The 21,758-nt window shown below is 36.7% G+C and overlaps 1 protein-coding gene across 1 annotated transcript; it reads right to left on the minus strand.

The window, feature by feature from the left end:
- Nucleotides 1–507: 507 nt before the first annotated feature.
- Nucleotides 508–1,446, minus strand: LOC113356244 (thioredoxin-like). Its single transcript, XM_026599327.1, has 2 exons — nucleotides 1,097–1,446; nucleotides 508–961 (listed from the first exon to the last, which is right to left on the minus strand). Exons 1-2 carry the CDS (start codon nucleotides 1,335–1,337, stop codon nucleotides 645–647), a joined length of 558 nt encoding a protein of 185 aa, XP_026455112.1. The 5' UTR covers nucleotides 1,338–1,446; the 3' UTR covers nucleotides 508–644.
- Between the last annotated feature and the right edge of the window lie 20,312 nt (nucleotides 1,447–21,758).

Genomic DNA, 21,758 nt, shown 5'->3' on the forward strand with positions numbered 1-21,758 from the left:
TTAGGCTAGTTCGAGCGAATAAGCTCGTAAGGTGCATTGTTGGACAATTTTGTTATTTTCCCCTTTATGCAATGAAAAGGAATCAGTTTGCACAGCTCTTGTGTTCATATTACCTTAATCTTGTGAATTAAATAACACGGTAGAACCTCTTGTGCAGTGTCGGATGCAATAATGGTTAAGAGGGAAAATACTAAGCCTTTCATTGCCAATCTGAAGAGATTTTTGCTATTTGCACTTGGTGGTGCAAGCTTATAAGGCTGAAGCACTTCTGACTCTGAGAATTGCGCATAGAGAACCACAGTGAAAATTTCAGAGGCAAATTGGATGAGTGACACTAAGCTACATTGTAAACTCATGGATTACATCTTACCTGCGATATGAATCATTGAGCACGACGATCTTGAATGACAACATTTATATGCAATGCACCCTTAATCAATTTTGCGGATATTGTATAAGTTGGATATGCAGGTATTAAGAAATAGAAATGCAGACAAGACCAAGAAGGAACAAAAAGAAAAAACAAATCATATAATAACTTGCTTCAATTAATTACAACTATTTACTTCTGAAAGACGATATAAGATTCATGGAGATAATAACGAGATTTAACAGTTTTCGGTAGCTAGCTGTTGTTTAATGAATCATATGAATTTCTCTATGGATGCAGTTAATGTAGATTTTGGAACTGCACCAATGACACTATCTTTTTTCTCTCCATTTTTGAAGAACAACACGGTGGGAATACTTCTGATTCCGAATTTCGTAGCGACTCCCGGGCTATCATCAGTGTTGAGCTTGTAACAGACTACCTTTCCTGCATATTCTTTGGCCAATTCATCAATTACAGGTGCAATCATTCTACAAGGTCCACACCATGGTGCCCAAAACTCGACCAAAACTGGGGTTGTAGTGTTACTCATCACCAGATCCTCCCAGGTCGTATCGTTCACCACAGTAACTGCATCATATTCAGTTATATATACCAAGGATGTGAGAATGGTCACAGCAAAATCTACTGACAGAAACTACTGTGATAAACTACAATGCAGTCAGCGTACAGGTGACTAAATCAAGAGTGAGGGATAGAGATTACCTTCATCAACAGCTTTGGCTTTGCAGGCAACATTAAGGTTGCGGAAGTTGGCATGACCACCAGAGTGTGAAAAGGGAGAAGAGGAAGTTGAAAGAGATAAAGTACTGTAACTAGTGTTAGATTTCAATCCTCTGCAGCTAAGCTTATCTTTTGAAACCAAGAAAGAAGTTTGATGTTGAGCAAGAGAAGCTCTGACGCTAGATATGGTGCTCACCTGAAAACTTGCAATTTCCAAAGCCATTTTTTATTGGTAGAACTACTTCTCTTCTCACTTCTATTTTCTAAGAAAAGATTGAAGGTGGGAGGACGTGAGGTTCAGATAGTAAGAAGAATCATTGATTTTTTTTATTTTTCCTTTCTTTTCTACATTTCTCGCTTAATTTTCTCGTGGATATTCCTGTTGCATTGTAAGGTGCTCAAATGCCCAAAGTGCGTGTGGATGAGATTTATCCCGAGTTTCTTTTATTTTGTTTCTTTCTTCATTTCCATTTATTTAGTTTTGTCCCTTTTTATTTGCGTTCTAGCTTTGGCCTTTGAGGGCGCGTGGGTTGGTGATATTTGTAAAGGGATACTTGACCGATACAGCCACACAGGGCCAACAAGTCATGCCTGCTGTTTTGCTGTACGTAGGGTGTTGACTGCTGGGTGCGGGAGGGGGTAAGTTGTTGTACTCCTGAAGTATATTATCTTGCCACACAGGGCAAACATTCTGCCAAGATGTTACAATCAGCAACAAAGAATGTTAAAATACTATATATACATTTGTCATTGCATTACATCTTAAAACAGCAGGCATGGCTTGTTCCTAGTTTGAAGAATATTTTCAGAACATTGAATTATCGGGGGTTATGCTGAGACCTGCAGTTTACATTTTTGGGTGTAGTGACAGAATTAAAATTTGATGTTAAGAGGCTACGTAAAAAAGAAATTGCAACTTGTTTAAACTCACTGGATTGGGGGATACTACAACTAAACGAGGGTTAGGTAATAAAACAAAATAAGATTGAAGTAAAATTCAAAACCCTTTAGCCACGTATCTTTCATTACGAGTAAAACTGTCCCGGATTAATGAGCACTAGTATATTGATACATGTAAGTATATTTTGTTAAATTAAATTAGTGAACTAAACATTTTGATTATTGTTTTTGTTGGATTTAGCTTATGAATCTTGTTAGGAAAAAATTGGAAAAAAATTGGTTTTTGAGAACTTTTTAAAGAAAATGAATTAATTCTCAAAATGGAATTGATTAAGGTTTTGTTGATTTAATTTTTCAAATGACAGAAGGAATCCAGGTATTCAGAACTCCGGCCGTGAAAAGTCATCATGCTCGATTGCACAACAATACGTTGACCAGGCTTGGTCAGCATGATTAATAACAAAATGACGACTTTGTGAGAGGAAATCACAAATTGAACTCAACAAGTAGTCTTGAGATAAAAAGAAGTCACAGCGAAGGAAAATAGGAATGTAAGGTTTCGAAACCTTTAAACAGGTTCGCACACGTCCAACTCACAACCCTATAAAGAGTGGAATTGTCGATAATAACCCTCCTTTGATAGACAGTAAGAACAAAAGCTAAGAAAAGAAGAAAGAAAACTTTTCCTAAAGCCTGAGAGGTACAAAATCATTGTCTCTTTTGATCAGGCACATGAGACAAGATTTCCAAATCAACACAATCAAGTTGCGTTGCGGTGAACAACAATTTGTCCACCATTTTCCTCTTGAGAGGAATCCTCAGACTTCTGTCTATCAAAACGACTTGACCATACTTTCTTCTCTAATGGTCTTGGTTTATCCTTGGAAACTAACTTCTTAGACGAAGTTAAGATCCTACATACCTCAGCGGTCTTCTGAGCAAGTTTAAGCTTCCTTGCTAAATGATTTGCTCTTCGTTGAAGTTTGTTGACGTGCCTCAATTGGTGTTTGTACTTGTAACACCTTGAAAGTTCATGACCCTTTAGAGAACAATACGAACACGTAAAACTAGGATATAAATCAGGCTTCTGAGATGTGCATACAGCTAGACACATGGTGAAACCTGAAACATTACAAACAGAGTTTCCAAGAAATGGGTCAATTTTTTCTTCCAGATTAGTTGGATTATCTTCTGAAAGAATATTGAGATTGATGTATGTATTGCTACAGTTATCAAAATCAATATTTTCACCAAGAAGTGAAACACTTGATTTCTCGTCTTCATTAGAATCATAGATGTCAGACATTTCATCAAGAGTTGCAGCAACACCTTTGTTCCCAGTGTATTTTCTATGATTTGGACACTAGTTTGCAAAATGACCAAATCCTTTACACTTAAAGCACTGAGGCATATCCTCATCATCAGTCTCATCTGTTTCCCTGTTTTTAGGAGGAATACGATTATGCGGTTTAACTGATGCTTTAGGTTTATCTCTGGAGAACCCTTTACTTCTCTTCAATAGAAGATCTCTAAATTGTCTTATGATCATCGAGACTGACTTGTCAAGATCTTCATCTGATGAATCTGTCTCAGAATGATCATCTTCAGAGATATACACTTTTTTACTCTTATCAAGTAATTTAGTGTCCTTTTGTGCTTTGAACGCAACATCCTTAGTTTTGGATGAATGTTCGTGATCAAAGATCTTAAGCTTCCCAACCAGCGTATTTCTGGAAAGATTATCAAGGTTATTTCCCTCAACGATGGCATGCTTCTTAGAATCGTATCTAGATGGCAGAGATCTGAGAATTTTCATCACAATCTCCTTTTCAGGAATAGTCTTACCCAATGCAAAAGATGCATTAACAATGTCAGACACTTTGTGATTAAACTCATCAAATGTTTCTTCATCTGCCATACGAACGTTTTCCCAATCGGAATTAAGGTTTTGAAGCCTAGCTTCCTTTTCACTGGAGTTACCTTCGGATACGGTTTCCAAGATATCCCAAGCTTCTTGCGACTTAGTGCAATTAGTCACATGGTGCTGAAGATTTGGGGTAATGGAATGTATGATCGCATTTAAACCGTCGGAGTTTTGCTTTGCAGCAAGTATCTCAGCAGGGCTGTATTCACCAATAGGTTTGGGAACGTTTACATCTCTAACTGCCACAACGGGAGGATCATAGCCATTAACAACATATACCCATGATTGAAAATCACGCGCTTGAAGAAAAGCTCGCATATCAATTTTCCACCATAAGTAATTTGAGCCATCGAAGACTGGTGGTACGTTAATTGAGATAGCACCTCTGTCCATAGAGTCAGATCGCTACAAACACATACTTGTAAGGTCTTAAACGTGTTTGCCTGCTCTGATACCATTTGAAAAGGCGAGGGTCTAACAACCACACCCAATATTTCGCTTAGCAAATGAACAAACTCCAATATACTTTCTAGAGAATCAACTAGACAGTCAGACTCAATCTAGATTAAAAGTATATCAAAGAGTTTATATCTCAATCTCTCGATTTGATCTTTACTCAAGCAAATAGAAATCTATGAGTCTTTATCAAAGAGAGATAACTTGGATGGTACCAAAGACCAATATCCAAGTGTCAATCAATTTAAATCAACAACCAAAAAGGTCGGATATTTTAATTGATTGAACAACGCACAACTTGTGATATTTTAATTATATAAACAAATATAATGCGGAATAGAAATAACACAGACACCAGAATTTTGTTAACGAGGAAACTGCAAATGCAGAAAAACCCCAGGACCTAGTCCAGATTGAACACACACTGTATTAAGCCGCTACAGACACTAGCCTACTCCAAATTAACTTCAGTATGGACTGTAGTTGAACCCCAATCAATCTCACACTGATTCAAGGTACAATTATGCTCCTATGCCTCTGATCCCAGCAGGATACTGCGCACTTGATTCCATTAACTGATCTCACCCACAACTAAGAGTTGCTACGACCCAAAGTCGAAGACTTTAATAAACAAATTTGTATCACACAGAAAAGTCTACGATAATAGATAAATCCGTCTCCCACGAATATACCTACGAGTTTTGTTCCGTCTTTTGATAAATCAAGGTGAACAGGAACCAATCAATAATACCAGAGTTATATTCCCGTAGAACAACTTAGTATTATCAATCACCTCACAATAATCTTAATCGATGCATCGAAAAAAGATATTGCGGAATCACAAACGATGAGACGAAGTTTGTTTGTGATTACTTTTCTATCTTGACTATCGGAGATATAAAATCTCAAGCCAATTATTTCAATTGTACTCGTACGATAGAAGATTCAAGATCAGATCACACAACTACAAGAAAAGTAGTATCGGTCTGGCTTCACAATCCCAATGAAGTCTTTAAGTCGTTAACCTGGTTTAGAAGAAGAAACCAAAGGTTAAAGGAGAATCGAATCTAGCTTAGCACAACTAGTATCACACAGAATGTGCGGGGATTAGGTTTCCCAGTTGCTAGAGTTCTCCCTTATATACACTTTCAAATCAGGGTTTGGAATCAATGTTAGCTTAGTAACAAAGCATTCAATATTCACCGTTAGATGAAAACCTGATTTGATTCAAGCTAATATTTCTCAACCGTTAGATCGAAAACTTAGCTTGTCACACACAAATAAAATGTCCAATTTTGGGTTTATGAACCGTACCCAAACATTAACATTTTTTGGTTCAACAAGTCAACCAAATGGTTAGCCATATGATTACTCTCATATCAACCTTATTCTTCTTCACCATAACTAGTTCAAATGAACTAGTTAGAGAGTTTTTCAATTGCAAGGAAATCTTATGTTACTACACAAGACACAATTGAAGCAAAATCGGTTTGATTCACTCGAATCGGTTCATGAACTTTATAGCCACGGTTTGCAAAAGCATTCCTTAGTTTATTTAAACATTAGTTCAAGAACAACCGACTTTAGATATAACCTGCTCAAGTTCGCGGACTGGGTTCGCGGACTGGAGCTCATGGAAGGAGTACTCGAACTCCAGCAGAAAATCTCGGGCCGAGAAGTTCCGCAAGTTTGCGGACTGAGTTCGCGGACTTGGCTCACGCCACTTCCAACTTTTCTTGATCAACAAAGTTTAGCAAACTTTGGCTCAAGGAATATGACTTATGCATATATGTGTTTCCACAATAATTTTTATATCCACCAATGGTTATGTAATCTAAACTCTCATTTCAATCATTGAAACATTCTCAGAGAACGTTATATAGCCGTTATTCACAGACCATTTTTCATCAGAGAAATTTTCAAAGTGATTGAAACATAACATGACTTTCGTCACTTGGTAAAGATGAATTCGGCTAAAGCGAAAGCTTACCAACACATATTTCGAGAAATAGATAGGCGAGATAAACTCGGCTCGAAACAACAAATGTGTATAATGAAAGTATATATATCAAAACGACTTTTGTCTCAAGAGTAGGAGATAGAGTAAATAGACTTTTGAGTGACAGATAAGTTCAAGTCTCCACATACCTTTTAGTCGATGAAGATCCACCAGTTCCTTGAGTAGTCCTTCGTCTTGTATGATGATTGCCATGGAGTCTTGAGCTCAACTACACTTTCTATCCTAATCCAAGACCTTAACTCTAATAGGCTAGTAATCAAGACTTATAGTTTTGATCACTAATATTGACAAACATGCTTGAGATAGCAACGCATGCAAGTTCGACCGAGCAAACGCCTACTTCCTTGACGGTCCATATCCGACGCCAAACGCCTGAAAATCTCTCTGCAAGCTTCGTGGCATCGATCCCCGCAAACATTTTTCATCTCTTGATTTCCAGTGAATCATTTTCCCATTCTTTCTTGGTTGGCAATCCAACCGGTGATTTCCTGATTTTGAGAAGGCAAGTCTCTCTCCCAGAGCAGTTTAAGAATGAAGTGAAACCAATGATTTTGATAGAAAGGCTCTTCCTCACAATCGCTCTTTCTGATGCTGCGGAACCATGGCAATTAGAATCTCAAGATGCAGCTACACCTATGATGCAAGGAATCATGGACTTACATCACGATATATTTTTCTTTCTTATTCTGATTTTGGTGTTCGTATACTAACAAAATATTTGTCCCTTTACGTTCTCGTGAATCAAGTTAATATTTCATATATGCTCAGAATTTAAATCTATTATATTTTTATAAATGGAAAATAAAACAAACTCCTAGAGATTTTTCTTGCAGTATTGATCTTTCTGATCACACCTTTGTGTTTTGCTGCTTGACACACTCCGTAAGGTTCTCTTATGTTGAGTAAAATCGAGTAAAATTGTCTCGCTGTTCGTAACTGGCCTTGAGATTAATTTATGTTGATACTTTGGATACAAATCCTTGTGATTTGTTAATGTCCACAAATCCTTCTTTTTCACGAAAGTAAGGTCACTCATGTTGTTCTCTTGGGAATGACATTTTATGGGGGAGAGTTCTTAAATGAACTTGTGCTTAATTGTTATATCTTTGTGGGGAGTGTGGTTGTGGAATTATAAAGGGGATGCTTGTATCTTTTTAATCTCCTTGGATGAGTGCTAAGTATTTTACTATGTGATATCATCTAAAACAAGTTGATATGAGGAGTTGCATTTTAACTATGTTATTATGTAGTATCTCCATCTTCCTTAAGCTTGAGATATCTTTTGGTTGTATTCATTATGATCCCGCGATTTTCGTACCTTTGTTAATTTTATTAACAAAAAGGGGGGGAATTATTTAGTAGTTTTATACTACATACATATGGTTTACGGATCATTATATAAGGGGGAGTGGATCATTTAAGCAATAGGCTTACCTATTAAACAAAAGATGTAAGTATTGATTAAGAGGGAGAAACATATCACCATAGTATTACTTTAGAGTTGAGGTACAATTGAACTTTGGAGAAATATAATAATAGTATGTGTCTGCATAACAACGATTGAGAATACTTTATTTTCAAAAAGTTGTTATTGTTATGGAATCGGTTCTTCAACAAAAACGATGTTGAGTTGAACACGTTCAGAATCATTGCAACTTGAAATTATGAAGAGTTTTAGGAGAGTTGAAGAAATCAAAGAAATCAATAGGACATGGTGGATCGAGGAGTTTTTTCAAAACTTTATTTTTATTATCCATATGTATTAAATAGTTTTATCGCTAAATTTAACAAAGGGGAGATTGTTAGATCATTGCTCGGTCGAACTCACAAGTGTTGCTATATCAAGATTGTTGTAAAATTTAGTTGTCAAAAGTATATCTTAATTTCTAGTTTACAATTAGTTAAGTCTCGGTCTAGGATAGTGGAGTTGAGAATTGAGTCAGTCATCATTTGCGTTCTACCGTTTGAAGACGAAGATCAACCGAAGATTTTGGAGAACTTCATCAACAAAAGGTAAGTGAATACTGAACCACCTATTTCTCAAGTTATATTCACTTTTCTATCTTGAGAAGATTGTCGCATAACTAATTATACTAAGCTTGCATAAACAAGAATTTCGAGTCGAGCACTAATTATTTAGTTTACGAATTTCTCGAGATATAATGACTAAGCTTAATGAACATTTGTTCATACTTGATAAAATTCGGTAGAGAACAATTTATTTTTCGGAACCAAATCATGATTCAAGTTCATCATTCAAAAATAACATGGATCAGTGATAAGTGTCATTACTGTTACTCAGGAAAATTGATTTAGATAAATATAGAACTACTATATTCGGAATATGTATGAAGCCGTATGAAATGTATTCGTACACATAGCGAAGTAGCTATATATATTTATATCGAATTTCATATTTGTGTGATATGCATATTCGTATGTATATCATGGGAAAATCTGTTTGTTTCGTGATCTGGATAGGTTTGTATATTAATATACAAACAATTGTGTAACTGTGGTAAGGGAACCGACTTAAGATAATCAAACCGGTATGCGAACCAAAAAAGTTCTATATTCTAGAACCGGTTTAGTTCCCAAATCGGTACGCAAGCTGATTGTTCTGTGAACTCCGGAACCGGCAAAGGTCTACGTGTTTGCAAACCGGTATGAAAAGACGAGGGTACCCAAATACACCACAATATTTTATTTATCCACCTATAAGTCCTCTTACCGAGAGTGGTCGTCTATGGACAAAGTCGAGACAATACAACAAATCGGTATTCACACTTTGTGTGATGATCTATGGATATGAGATCGAGACAATACGACTACCAAAGCGTGATACTTGATAATAGTTTTGGACTTAACCAAACTCTATAGGATCACTATCAAGTACATACAGAGTTAAAGTTTGTGTAATCTAAAGATTTAAAGGCCTAGACAATTAAAACTCCCCACGTTGAACGGTGAGGAAATCCTTACTTCCTATTGGTCGAAATAGGCCTTTTTTAAATTTTGTGAAACGAGTATTTTTGTGAATACACTTGGCAACGTACTCTTTTTAACTACCAAATTTATGGACTCTTTTTTCATATAACAATAATCCTTGGCCAAGCACTTCAAAGACCGAGTACATATTTAAATCTTTCATTTATATAATACGTATGTGACAATATTACAGCCCAATGTGAGAGAGAGACTGTCGATTCGTAATTATTAATTTGGTAAGTAGTTCCTAAGTTAAATTGTTGTCCGCTTTTTGTCCTCTCTTCATTTTTCTCTTTCTTTCTTCTGGAAGGTTATTATTGGGGCGTCACACTCTAATAGAGGGGTTTCACTTGGATTCTTAATGTCCAAAAAAGTGGTTATGGGATATCCTAACACATATATAAAATGTCTAGATTACCCTTTAATTAGAAGTGATTTTACGTCCAGGTTTGGATTAATTCCAACCGTAGAATTTTATTTGCATGTAATTTTACGTCCAGGTTTGGATTAGTTCCAACCGTAGAAGCTCATTTTACGTCCAGGTTTCTTTTAATTCCAACCGTAGAATCCGATTTTACGTCAAGTTTTCTTTTAATTCCAACCGTAGAAGTGATTTTACGTCCAGGTTTGGATTATTTCCAACCGTAGAATTTTATTTGTCCATGTTTGAATTAGTTCCAGCCGTAGAAGCTCATTTTACGTCCAGGTTCCTTTTAATTCCAACCGTAGAAGTGATTTTACGTCCAGGTTTGGAATATTTCCAACCGTAGAAGTGATTTTACGTCCAGGTTTGGAATATTTCCAACCGTAGAAGTGATTTTACGTCTAGATTTGGATTATTTCCAACCGTGGAAGTTTATTTTACGACCAGTTTTTCTTCCCACAAAAACTTCGTCCCGGAATTCACCAAATATACAACAAAATTCATTAATTTAATTTTTATCTAATTAAATTAAATTAAAATTAACTAAATAAGAGTTGTTTAGTCATTACAAAATTATTTGAGACAACGGGTTTTTAATATTACTTATGAGTGACCCGTTTTTGTCCTATTAGGTGACGTCCCTCTAATGAAATGTGACGCCCCAATAATAGCCTTCTTCTTTTGTGTGGTCGTAAAGAAGATCAAAATAGATGGATCACCGATGGGTATAAACGCAGTATAATGGCTTAATACTTAATAGGTCTTCTCTACATAAGCATCTCAAGGTGGCATACTGGCATTGCTGCTGATAGAGAAGTTGGTAGTGGGGCTGGCTGGTGGTGAATGTGTTGGAAGTGGATGACTATTAGAGCTGGCAAACGGGCGGGCCGGGGCTGGCTTGTGACCAACCCGCGGGTTACGGGTTAATACAAGCCTAAGATTGCGGGTTGAAATTCTTCACGGGTGGTCATTTCTCCAACCCGCGCCCGTCCCGGGTAAAGCTTGCGGGTTCACGGGAGCTCACGGGTTAGCTGGTTTATGTTGAGTCAACTCGCCAGAAATCGATTTCTGGGCTATTTCCGGGCCTTTCGGCCACATTCAAAAACTCAAAATTGCAAAACTAAACTAATTTTGCATTTAAAGGATTAAAAGAACACAAATTACAAATACTAGTCATTAGTAGTTTAAATACTTTAGTTACAGTACTTCATCAGTTCATGTCATGATGATATTTTCCACAAAGAAAAAAATCCTCCGAGACTGTAGCAATACCATTGTTTGTAATTTGTATCACCAAGTGCGATAATAAAGATATTAACAACCACTTCCTGCACAAAATATATATTGTGTGGTTAATCAACAGTTGGATCCTCATTCACAGAAACTGGTGCAGGACAGGCAGGTGCACAACCAACAGTTGGATCCTCATTCACAGAATCTAGCATCTCAACATCATCATCCTCACCATCACTACTCATAACATCATTATAATGGTCTTGTAACTCTTGTTCTTGTACACTTGACATACTGGACACATCAGAGAGAGTAACCTAAAAACAATAGCACAATTGACATTCACAGACTCATAGTAACATTATCAGTTTATCACAATTCACATTTTTACACACAAATGGAGAGCATAATACCATACACATTATTATCTTGAATAAGATGATATCCAGCTTTAACAACCAAAACCCAGTCATGGACTTGGAATGTTGGATACTCAACAAAGAAACATCAAGCAAGGAATTTCACATAATAAACCCCCACTTTGTTCTTTCAAGGTAGGAGGTAGCACACTAGCACTAGTCAGTAGTCACTACTCACTACTCACTAGGTCTTGCCAAACATAGCATACAAAATTACAAATATACAAATACAATCATTGGAGAATGGAGAATTGAGATGAATGAAAATGTAAAGAAAGAACCAACTGTAATTGTGTCTGTAACACACTGTATCCATGCTCTAATTAAAATAAAATATGCACAATCACATATTCACATATTCATATTCACATACATAACCAACTGTAATTGAGCTAATAAAAACATCCATCCAAGATTCTTAATAAAACATATGCACAATCACATATTCACAATCACATACATAAGCAAATCCCTAATAAAACCATAGAAAATATTAAATTCAAACAAATCTTTAATCAAGATGTTATACCTGAAGATCTTTGAGAAATTACTGCACCTGGAGGCTGGAGGTCTTCCACACAATATTAAAAAGAAGGGAACTTCAACTGAAACCTTAACAGAGAAATTGAAGAAAGGAGTTACTGGACAATCTATCAAGAAATTAACCTCTAACAATTCAAATAGAATCAAAGTGATGGAGAAATTCAAATTACCTGAAGATTAATTTGCACCTGAAGGACTTCTACATTCAAAAAAAAAAAAAAATTAAATTCAAACCCTAACATCCAAAAAATTGAAAACAAAACAAAAAGAAATTAACTTTCGAAAACCATAACATTACCTGATGAGTGATGAGAATTGAAATCAAAAATAGGGTTTTGAAGATACGAAGAGAAATAGGGTATGAGAAAAGGGGTTTCCCTCTTTCACTTTCAGACTTTCTCCCACACCCACAGTCCCGCTTTCTTACACAGAGAATACTCAAGAGTCAAATGACTCAAATCCTTCAAGATCGAAGTAGTAGCAGACGGAGAAGACGAAAGAACTTTCAACTTTGTCTATGAACTTTGCCGCTGGGAAGTGCTGCGGACGGAGAAGAAAAGAGAAGAAAAGACGAAGTAGGGTTTTTTTGTTTTTATACCATGGCAGATGAGCGAGACACGTTTAGTATTAGTGACACCCGGAAAAAACGAAGTGCGGGTTAACGGGTTAACCCGTGATTGTACGGTCCGGGCCGGGTTAACCCGTTTTTTGACGGGTCACCATTTCTCCAACCCTAACCCGGCTTGTTTAGAAACCAGCCGGTCCGGGTTCGGGTTTTCACGGTCCGGGCACGGGTTAACCCGCGGGTTTCAACTTTTTTGCCAGCTCTAATGACTATACATAAACTGTACATGAGTAGAAGTTGATGTGGGCCATGGCCATCGGTCGGTCATCGGTGTTTGGTGATGGTATATGATGAGTCCTGTTCTGGTGGAAGCTTAAGTAGTTGAAATAAGGAATTTTATTTTATTTTCTTTACAAGTTTATGTTCGAATAAACTGAAATTACTTACAAGTTTATAATCGTTATGTTGTAATATTTTTTTACGTCATCAATTTTGGTCTTTTGTACTCTGCTAAAATATTGATTTTGATCATTAATTCCATTATAAGCTAATTCCCATCTGCCTTTTTTCTTTTTGGTTGCACAAGTTGGCAAGAATTTCTATTCTGATGACCGTTTATGTAACGAGAATATATATACCGGTTGTCAACCGCGAATCCAGAACAAAAGTTTTATGGGGGCACATTTTGTTCTTAATGTAATAAAAAAAATCTCTTGCACTTGCAGTAATAAAGAAGGAAGATAAACCAAACTTTAGATACTAAACTTTAGAAATTTTCGGTAAAATAAGAATTTATTTAAAGTATAAGAAATCCTTAATTCAGGATAATTTTGTAGTTCTGGGAGTGACATATATAGGTTACGGAAGAGGTTGGCTTTAAATATCTGTACAATCCGGCAAATATTGATATTTTATGGGGGCATTGCGGGATTGGTGACCAAAAATACGTAAGATCTTCTTAAACAAATCAAAATCTGCGGGGTTGGTGACCCCATAGGCACCCCAAATCAAAATCTGCGGGGGTCGGTGACCTCATAGGCACCCCCGTAGATTCGCCATTGCCGGTTGGAACTGGTATACAAGGGATATTGCATGGGTATTCAAAGACTTAAAGTCCGAGGCATGCAAGGAATATTACATGGGTATCAAATAAGCTCCCACGTTAGATGTTGTGGACATCCTCGCTTTTTATGGGCCGAAATGAGATTTTTTTGAGTTTTGTGAAGCGAGAGTTTTGGTAAGGACATGTTACAACGTATGATTGGTTCAAACATTACAAACTCAAAAAGGAAAACTTTACTTATTGTGTTTGGAATTTTATGGAAGTGCAATTTCAATACGGAAGTCGAGTACCTATCAAATTAAGACTATTTTATCTAAGTTTATACATACAGGGAAAAAAACCACATATTTCACACGTATTTTCAGCAAAATAAAATAAAATAATAAATAACTAAAATCTGTACATATTTCGTGTTTTTTTATCTACCTATTTAATGTACTCACCCCGCAACACCAAATCGAAAATGCATAGCCACGGGCGAGGCGAAGCCTCGCTCTCACCAAATCAGTAATGAACTGTCACGGGCCGGGGTGAAGTCCCGCGGACACCAAATTGAAAGAAAATAAAAAGTGTCCGACACGTAGAAAATAAAAAACGTGTTCTCCCGCAACACCAAATAAAAAATGCATCACCATAGAGAAAGTCGAAACCCAACGCACACCAAATCAAGAATGCATCACCACCGAGCGGGGTAAAGCCTTACGCAAACCAAATCAAAAATGCAATGCCACGGGGTGAGGCGAAACCCACACCAATATAAAAGGAAAAAAATGTCCGGTGCGTAGCACGGGCACAAATCTAGTTTACTTTAAATTATATAAACAAATATAATTGCGGAAAATAAAAGTAAATCACACAGCAAGATTTTGTTAACGAGGAAAACTGCAAATGCAAAATAACCCCGGGACCTAGTCCAGAATTGAATACTCTCAGAATTAAGCCGCTATACAAAATGTAAACCAACTTCGTATAGTTGAGACCAAGCTACTACCCCTAGTTCACTTAGTTCCCTCAGTATCCCTGCACTTCCGACTTCGATGAGTGCACGCACTGGAAAAATTCCTTTGGATCGTATTCCAAACAGTAAAGGAACAACAAATCTATTTGGTAACAACTCTTTCGATTCTTTCAAGATAAAGATATCTCAAGTCATACGCAAAGGCTCTTCCGTTTAATCTAATAAACTCCTTTGCCTGGTTAGATCAATTTATCTAATAACTACAAAGTATTCAAGTTTAGATTTGCAATCAATCGATGTATATTCCAACAAGAAACTATAAACTGATGTCGATCTCACACAACTAATCAATTAAATCCGATTCTAGTTGGATCCCAGCCGATCAAGGTTTATGCACGCCCAAAGATATGAAAACCAAATAAGAAATCTTCTTTGTCTTCAAATCTTCTTTAATCTTTAATAAACACCTTCACAACACCACTTGAATGTCTTGTGATCAATCACACGCAGAATGGAGTCTGTTGACAATGGATTATCACAAGATGTCTTTTGATCTACAAACAGTTCTAAAGATCTCGTCGATACTTCGATCTAGTTTGAGTGAATCTTATATCAGAAGAGATGATTCTCAAGAATAAACAAACTAGGTGCAATCAAAGTTTCAACAATCGTTAATCAATCAAATCAATCGAAAACTAATAACACTGGAATTTTCTAGTTTTCCACCAATGGTACTCGTAGAGATTATTAATCCCACAGAAGTCTTTAAACGAGCAGTCATAAGAGATTTTGCCTAATTAGGGTACTTTCCTTTCTGGATAGACGGCTCCACCAGAAACAATAAAAAGATGAAGTTTGTCTGGCTCTTAGTATAGTTTGCTAGAAATTCAAACTTATGTATTTATAAACCAATGATATTTGGACACCAAGGAATTTCCAAAACCGAAAACATTCTCAAGATATGCAATAAATAGCGAAATTCGGTTTTCCTAATTCCAATAAATGTTTTTCCAAAATTTCTGAAATATCTCAATAGAAAATCTCCAATTAGTAAATGCACATTACTAATTTTTTATTCTCTAGAGATATGCATTTAATTGCTGGTGATTAAAGCATATAAAACCAAAAACCTTAATTAAAAGATTCTCAATTTATTTCGGCACAGGATCTCATTGGGTACTAAGAAATATCTTTGAACAATAAATGATAAGAGTTTCTGAACGTGTTCAAAGTACGTTGACATCTTTTCAATGTAAATCCTTATTCATATTTACATGGATTTACATTCTTGGAATCAGTTATACCACACTTCCAAACAAGTTTAGAATTGGTTCACCTGTATTCCAAGATCACTATGTGATTTATCAAATATCAAATCACATACATGGGTTCAATCAGTTCTACCAATCACTAGGATCGGTTATACCTTAATATGGAAACACTTGTGATTGGTCACACAAGTTACAAGGACCGGTTACATCAGTTACCAGGATTGGTTACATCAATTACCAGGAACGGTACCATATACTCATGGTATTACTTGTGATCGGTCACACCATTTATCAGGATCGATTACACCAATTACCAGGACCAATTACACCAATTACAAGTATCAATTACACACACTCTATGATCGGTCACACCAATTAATAGGACCGGTCACACCAATTACAAATATCGATTATATCATCTCATGTTGATTACTTAGGATCGGTTACACTAATTAATAAAAACTAGTCATACCAAATCATAAGTCAAGCATTGTGATTAGTTATACCAAGATACATAACAAAGTTACGATCGATTCTACCATCTCACACATATTGGTAATCCAAAGATTTGCAATGAATAGTCATACCAATAAGCCTAGCGATTTCCCTTTCGATTCATAAAACAAGTTCATGAATGTACTTTCTTTAAACAAATGTAAAACATTGTTTCCTAGGATGAAATCTTCACCATAACCCATTCACATAATCATAACAATATATACAAGATTGTGTCGGTGTCATATCTACGAAGTTTAAAAGATTAGCGTTATACATCGTAGTCTAGTTCCCTAATACTATGATCATACAAATATGACCATGTCACATCACTAGAGTATCATACACTATGTACAGTATATACAGCTTCGCAGTTATGTTTTCAATATAGCACGACTTGAAAGATACGTTAGGAATGAAAGTAGTTCAAGTCAATATTACTAACCTCAAGAGGAAGGATGATGTTGTCGTTATAGTTCGCTTCTTCTTCACTTTCTTCAGGTCTTCGTAGTAATACTTGTATGTCTCAACATTCCTATACTTTCTAGTCTAACCTAAACGAAGTTGACTCTAGTATACAATCAAGTGACTTTAGATGAGTTTTGAGTCACTAAAATATGACAACCAAACTTGACATACCAACGCTTGGTGAGTTCAACCGAGTTATGCTCTAACAACACCTCGATCTAGGACTTAGTGAGATAAAACCTACTCATATAACACTTTAATTAGCTAATAGGTCTATGAAAATTCCTCATGGTGTTATCGAGGATGTTCTTATTTAGGACGACAAGTTTATTTATCCAGCGGATTTTTTTATCCTAGATACTCAACCGGTATCTAACCTAGAGAACCAGATACTTGTGATTTTAGGTCACCCATTTTTGGCTACATTCAATGCAATCACTAACTGTCAAAATGGTATTATGAATATGTCTTTTAGTAATATGAATATTGAGCTAAATTTTTTCAATGTTAGTAAGCTATCCCCTAAATTTGATGACACGTGCATTAAAGAGGTGAACATGATAGAAACATTAGTACACGAGTCATTACCAAATACTTTGTTAGAAGATTCATCAGAGAAATACCTAGCAGTGATGGAGGTGGGGGTGGCTTACCTATGATGTAGCCCACCCCAAAATGTGTAAAAGCTATTCTTCCCAGTGTAATCGCTGGGAAAAAAAATAATTTTCCCAGGGCAAAATTTTAATTTGCCCACGAGTTATACTCGCGTGACTCAACTCATGAGTTGACCGACTACCTATACTGAAAAGTAAACAAGTTTTATTTCTTCTATCTCTCGTCTTCTTCTCTTCTTTCTTAGTTTATAGGATAGAATTGGGTGTGGGGACGAGCTTTGTTCTCGTGCATCCGAGGGTTCTCTCATAACTACAAGACAATATGGCAATATCACTAGCATATTGTCACCTTTAAGTTCATTTATTGACTGATAATTGTTTATTTTATTTTGGTTTAAAGTTTGAGTGTGTGGAATTGATTATTGAGATTGGTTTTTCTAATTGGATCATCTGTATGTTTAATTTACAACCCTGGTATAGGGGCGGCAATGATGAGTGCCAAATATTGTATTTATTTATCCCTTTTTGTTGGCATTTAACTCATCTTTTATGCATTAATTCTACATTTTATCCCATATTCTGTATTTTCATTGTTTTCAAGAATAAATATTTTTATTAATTAATTTTGCATTTTTAGGTAATAAATAAAATCTGGATGACTTGCGGAGCAAAAAGAGCAGAAAAGTAGTGAAAAGCCGGGAGAAATCACGCAAGGAAGCCGCGAAGAATGGTGCGCACAACCTCATTTTCTGCACACAAAAACGCCTCCGTTCTCAGCCATCAGATCAGTTCTCAGAAGCATCCGATGGTCGCTCCTTCATAGAGCATCAAAATCTGAAGTCTCTGCCAAGCACCACAGCGCTGAAATTCCAAGCCTTCAGATTAGATGGTAGTTGAATCCAACGGTTGCTCCCTTGCTGTGCATCGAAGTTTGATATCTCCGCCTTACACTACAGTACCTAACTCCATCAAGTACCGTTCGTTTCGTTGTATCCCTTTATCCGACGGTCGCTCCTCGCTTGCCTCCGCATCACCGTCCGATCTACCTACCAGCTCCACATCTCACGGCTTAGTCTCGCTAAACATCAAAAATCGCTGAACCCGCCTCACACCCTAGCAACCTAACCCTATACCCAACGCCAAACACTCCCCTCCTTCTTTCCATCGACTTCTTCCTTCCTTCTCCTCTGCAACTGCTCCACCACCAACTCCACAACTGCTCCACCGTACCACCTGCTCCACCATCTCTACCACCTCACCTCTGCAGCGCCATCACTTCTTCACCATCATCACCCGACACCACACCATCCCCCTAGCCGAGTTGCTTTAACTCCTCTCACCAACTGACCTAGGTGAGGGTTGATAAAACATCTCGAATTAGGGAGAAATTGACGCAATTGGAGGCAGAGAAGGACCGAGAGAGAAGAAAAGAGGCATGGGTCACCACCAATTCAGCGGATTTGGTGAGCAATTTCGGAATTTAAATACCTAATTTTAATTTTAGGGTTTGGAAATTATTGGGGCTTTTGTAGTATAAATAGCTCATGGTGTAGAACGAGTGAAGGGTGTTCTTGGGCTAGCCGAGATACCCCCAAAATTGGGTTAGTTTAGGTTTAATTTCAGTTCTTAAATTTCAATTAGATTTCAATTTAGGGTTTCAATTTTAATTTCAAGTTCTGTTAAATTCTGTCACTTTTTATTGCAATTTGTGTTTTAATTTTAAGTTCCTGTTAATGTGCTTGTTTTAATTTCATGTTTTAATTTCCTGTTTTCATATCCTGTTTGTCTCCTGTTAAAATTGTTGCTCCTGTTTAATCATGTGTTCTGTTAATGTGTGTTGTTACTGTTAGATGTTGTTTACATGTGTCCTGTTTAATGTTAATGCATGTTTAGTTCCATGTAATGTTAATATACCTGTTTTGTGATACATGTGAAGTGATAGAATGCTAGGCTAGAAACCTTTGAAGCACTGAATTGATTGAGTAATGGAAGAAATCAGTGCTCATAGCAAGCTGATTATCTTGCCATTCCATTTTTGTATGCTTAGGTTGCACTGATTTGATTGAGCATTGGGAGAAATTAGTGCTCATAGCAAGCTAATTCTCTTCCCATTCTTTTTGAATGCCTTAGCTTTGCTTTGTTACTTCTTCTCCACATCCCTGCCCTTGGCCTTAGGCCTTGGTTCATTTATCTTGTTCACACTGTTTTCTTCATTGTCATCTTTCTTTTGCTGTTTAGTTTTTAGTCTGTTTAATCTTTGCTGTTTTTGCCATTCTTTTGTTCTTTGGTTTGCTTCCAATTTGGCCTAGAGCCACTGTTTACACTCCTCTTTTGCTACTAAGCCAGAAACACTTGTGATGTTGCTTTTGCCCTGTTGTTGCTTCCCTACCCTGCTACTCAGTGCTTTGGCCACTGCCTTGCAAACTGCTAGTGCTGCTGTGCCTCTGCCCTGCAGTACTGCTGCTGCTGCTGCTTCCTTTTACTTGCACTGCTTATGCAGCTACTGTGCAGTATTGCTGCTGCTGCTGCTTTCTTTGCCTTGTGCCCCTGCTGTTGCTGCAGCTGCCTTTTCCTTCCACTGCTGCTGCTGCTGCAACTGAGCCCAAGCCTAAGTTTAAGGCCAAAGCCTAATGCACTTCAAAGACCAACTGAGCCCAAGCTCAGTTCATTTTATTGTTATCAAACCCATTAGTACTCTAAGCCCATTAGCAATTTAGAGCCCATTAGCAATTTAGAGCCCAAATAGCTAAACACAACAAAACACTCCCAATCTCTGTGGATCGACCCGTACTTGCACGAGCTACAACCGACGACCGTGCACTTGCGGTATTACTGTAGGCCCGCGTTTCATTGCGCTTAATTTTTATACACGTTCCCGGGCCCACCAAGTTTTTGGCGCCGCTGCCGGGGATTGGTGATGTGTTTCTCTTGTTGTTTTATTAGCTATTTTTGCATTTCACTGCATAGCATTTGCATCTGCATCTGCTTCACTTCAATTGCTGTTGGACCTGCTGTTCTGAACCTGTTTTTCCTCTGCTGGGACGCCACCAAGGAAAAGAACCAAAGCCCAACTGGGTTTTTGCAACAATATCAGAGCAGCTGGGCTGTGCTTAAAAGGTAACCCATTTAAGAGAACCCGAATTGTGGGCTTCCAATTTTTTAATTGTGGGCATGTAATATTAAAGCCAATTTTTGGGCTTCTCTTATTTTCTGTTGGGTTTGTAATAATTTATTTGTGGGCTTGTTTGTTTAATTTGTGGGCTTGTATTTAATTTTTGTGAGCTTGTTTAATTTGGACTTGTATTTTGTATTCTGGGTTTTTAAACCCAGCTGAGCTTGTAACCGATCACGCTAGTTGAACTCGTTAGTGGGCCGAGTACCCTAATTCTAGGCCGAGATTTTGGACTCAGTTCCACCAAAAGTTTTCAACCAAGCGGAACCAAAGCAAACACAAGACCAACAGTGGGCGTGCTCCCATTCAAAAAAACCAAATTTTATTTTCTTTTTCAAAAAAAAAAAAAAAAAAAACAAAAAAAAACAAAATTTTCTTTGCTCCCATTCAAAAACCAAATATTATTTTCTTGTTAAAAAAAAAAATAAAAAAAAAAACCAAAATTTTCTTTTGCTCCCAATTTCAAAAACCAAAATTTCTCCCATAAAAACCAAAGTTTTCCAAATGTCTCCCGACAAAACCAAATTTTTCCCAAAAAGTCCAATCCCATTAAAAAAAAAAAAACCAAATTTTCTTGTAGATAATGTGTTAGTTAAAATTCCTTTTGTATATATTTTGTGCTCATCCATTGTGACTCCGAATATGTTGGAGTTTTGCCTTGGATAACGGAGTTTTAATTCTGCTTTCGCCGAGATCGGGTATTCTCTCTCCTTTTACTCTACTCAGCATGTCCCTTTCCATATGTTGCATTCTAATTCTTTCCATATTTTTAAACATTGAGGACAATGTTTAGTTTAGGTTTGGGGGTATGGAATGGATACCATGATAATATGCTATAATTGAAAACGAACTCCTTCTTCTTTTTGAAAAAATTGAAAAATTCCAAAAAATAAAAAAAAATAAAAAAAAATTGAAAAATCAAAATAAAAATAAAAAATTAAAAAAATGAAAAATCATAAAAATGGAGCTCATTTACCTTGAAATGTTGACTCTTGTGCAAATATGTAATTATTAGGAGTCTTAGTCTAGATATTTAGGCACCCTGATTCTAGCACAATTCACATAGTGATAAGAAATTTGCATGCGCACGATCTACCAATACATGTATGGCCTCGATCTTCAAGATGTTTG

The sequence above is a fragment of the Papaver somniferum genome, chromosome 3, assembly GCF_003573695.1.
Source record: "Papaver somniferum cultivar HN1 chromosome 3, ASM357369v1, whole genome shotgun sequence".
NCBI classification, from domain to species: Eukaryota; Viridiplantae; Streptophyta; class Magnoliopsida; order Ranunculales; family Papaveraceae; genus Papaver; species Papaver somniferum.

Excerpts from the sequence above, each read along its gene's own strand:
- LOC113356244 (XM_026599327.1), bottom strand. The coding sequence starts at position 1,337 with ATGGCTTTGGAAATTGCAAGTTTTCAGGTGAGCACCATATCTAGCGTC. Across the intron at positions 962-1,096 it reads AGCCAAAGCTGTTGATGAAG|TTACTGTGGTGAACGATACG; the intron begins GTAATCTCTATC and ends AATATGATGCAG.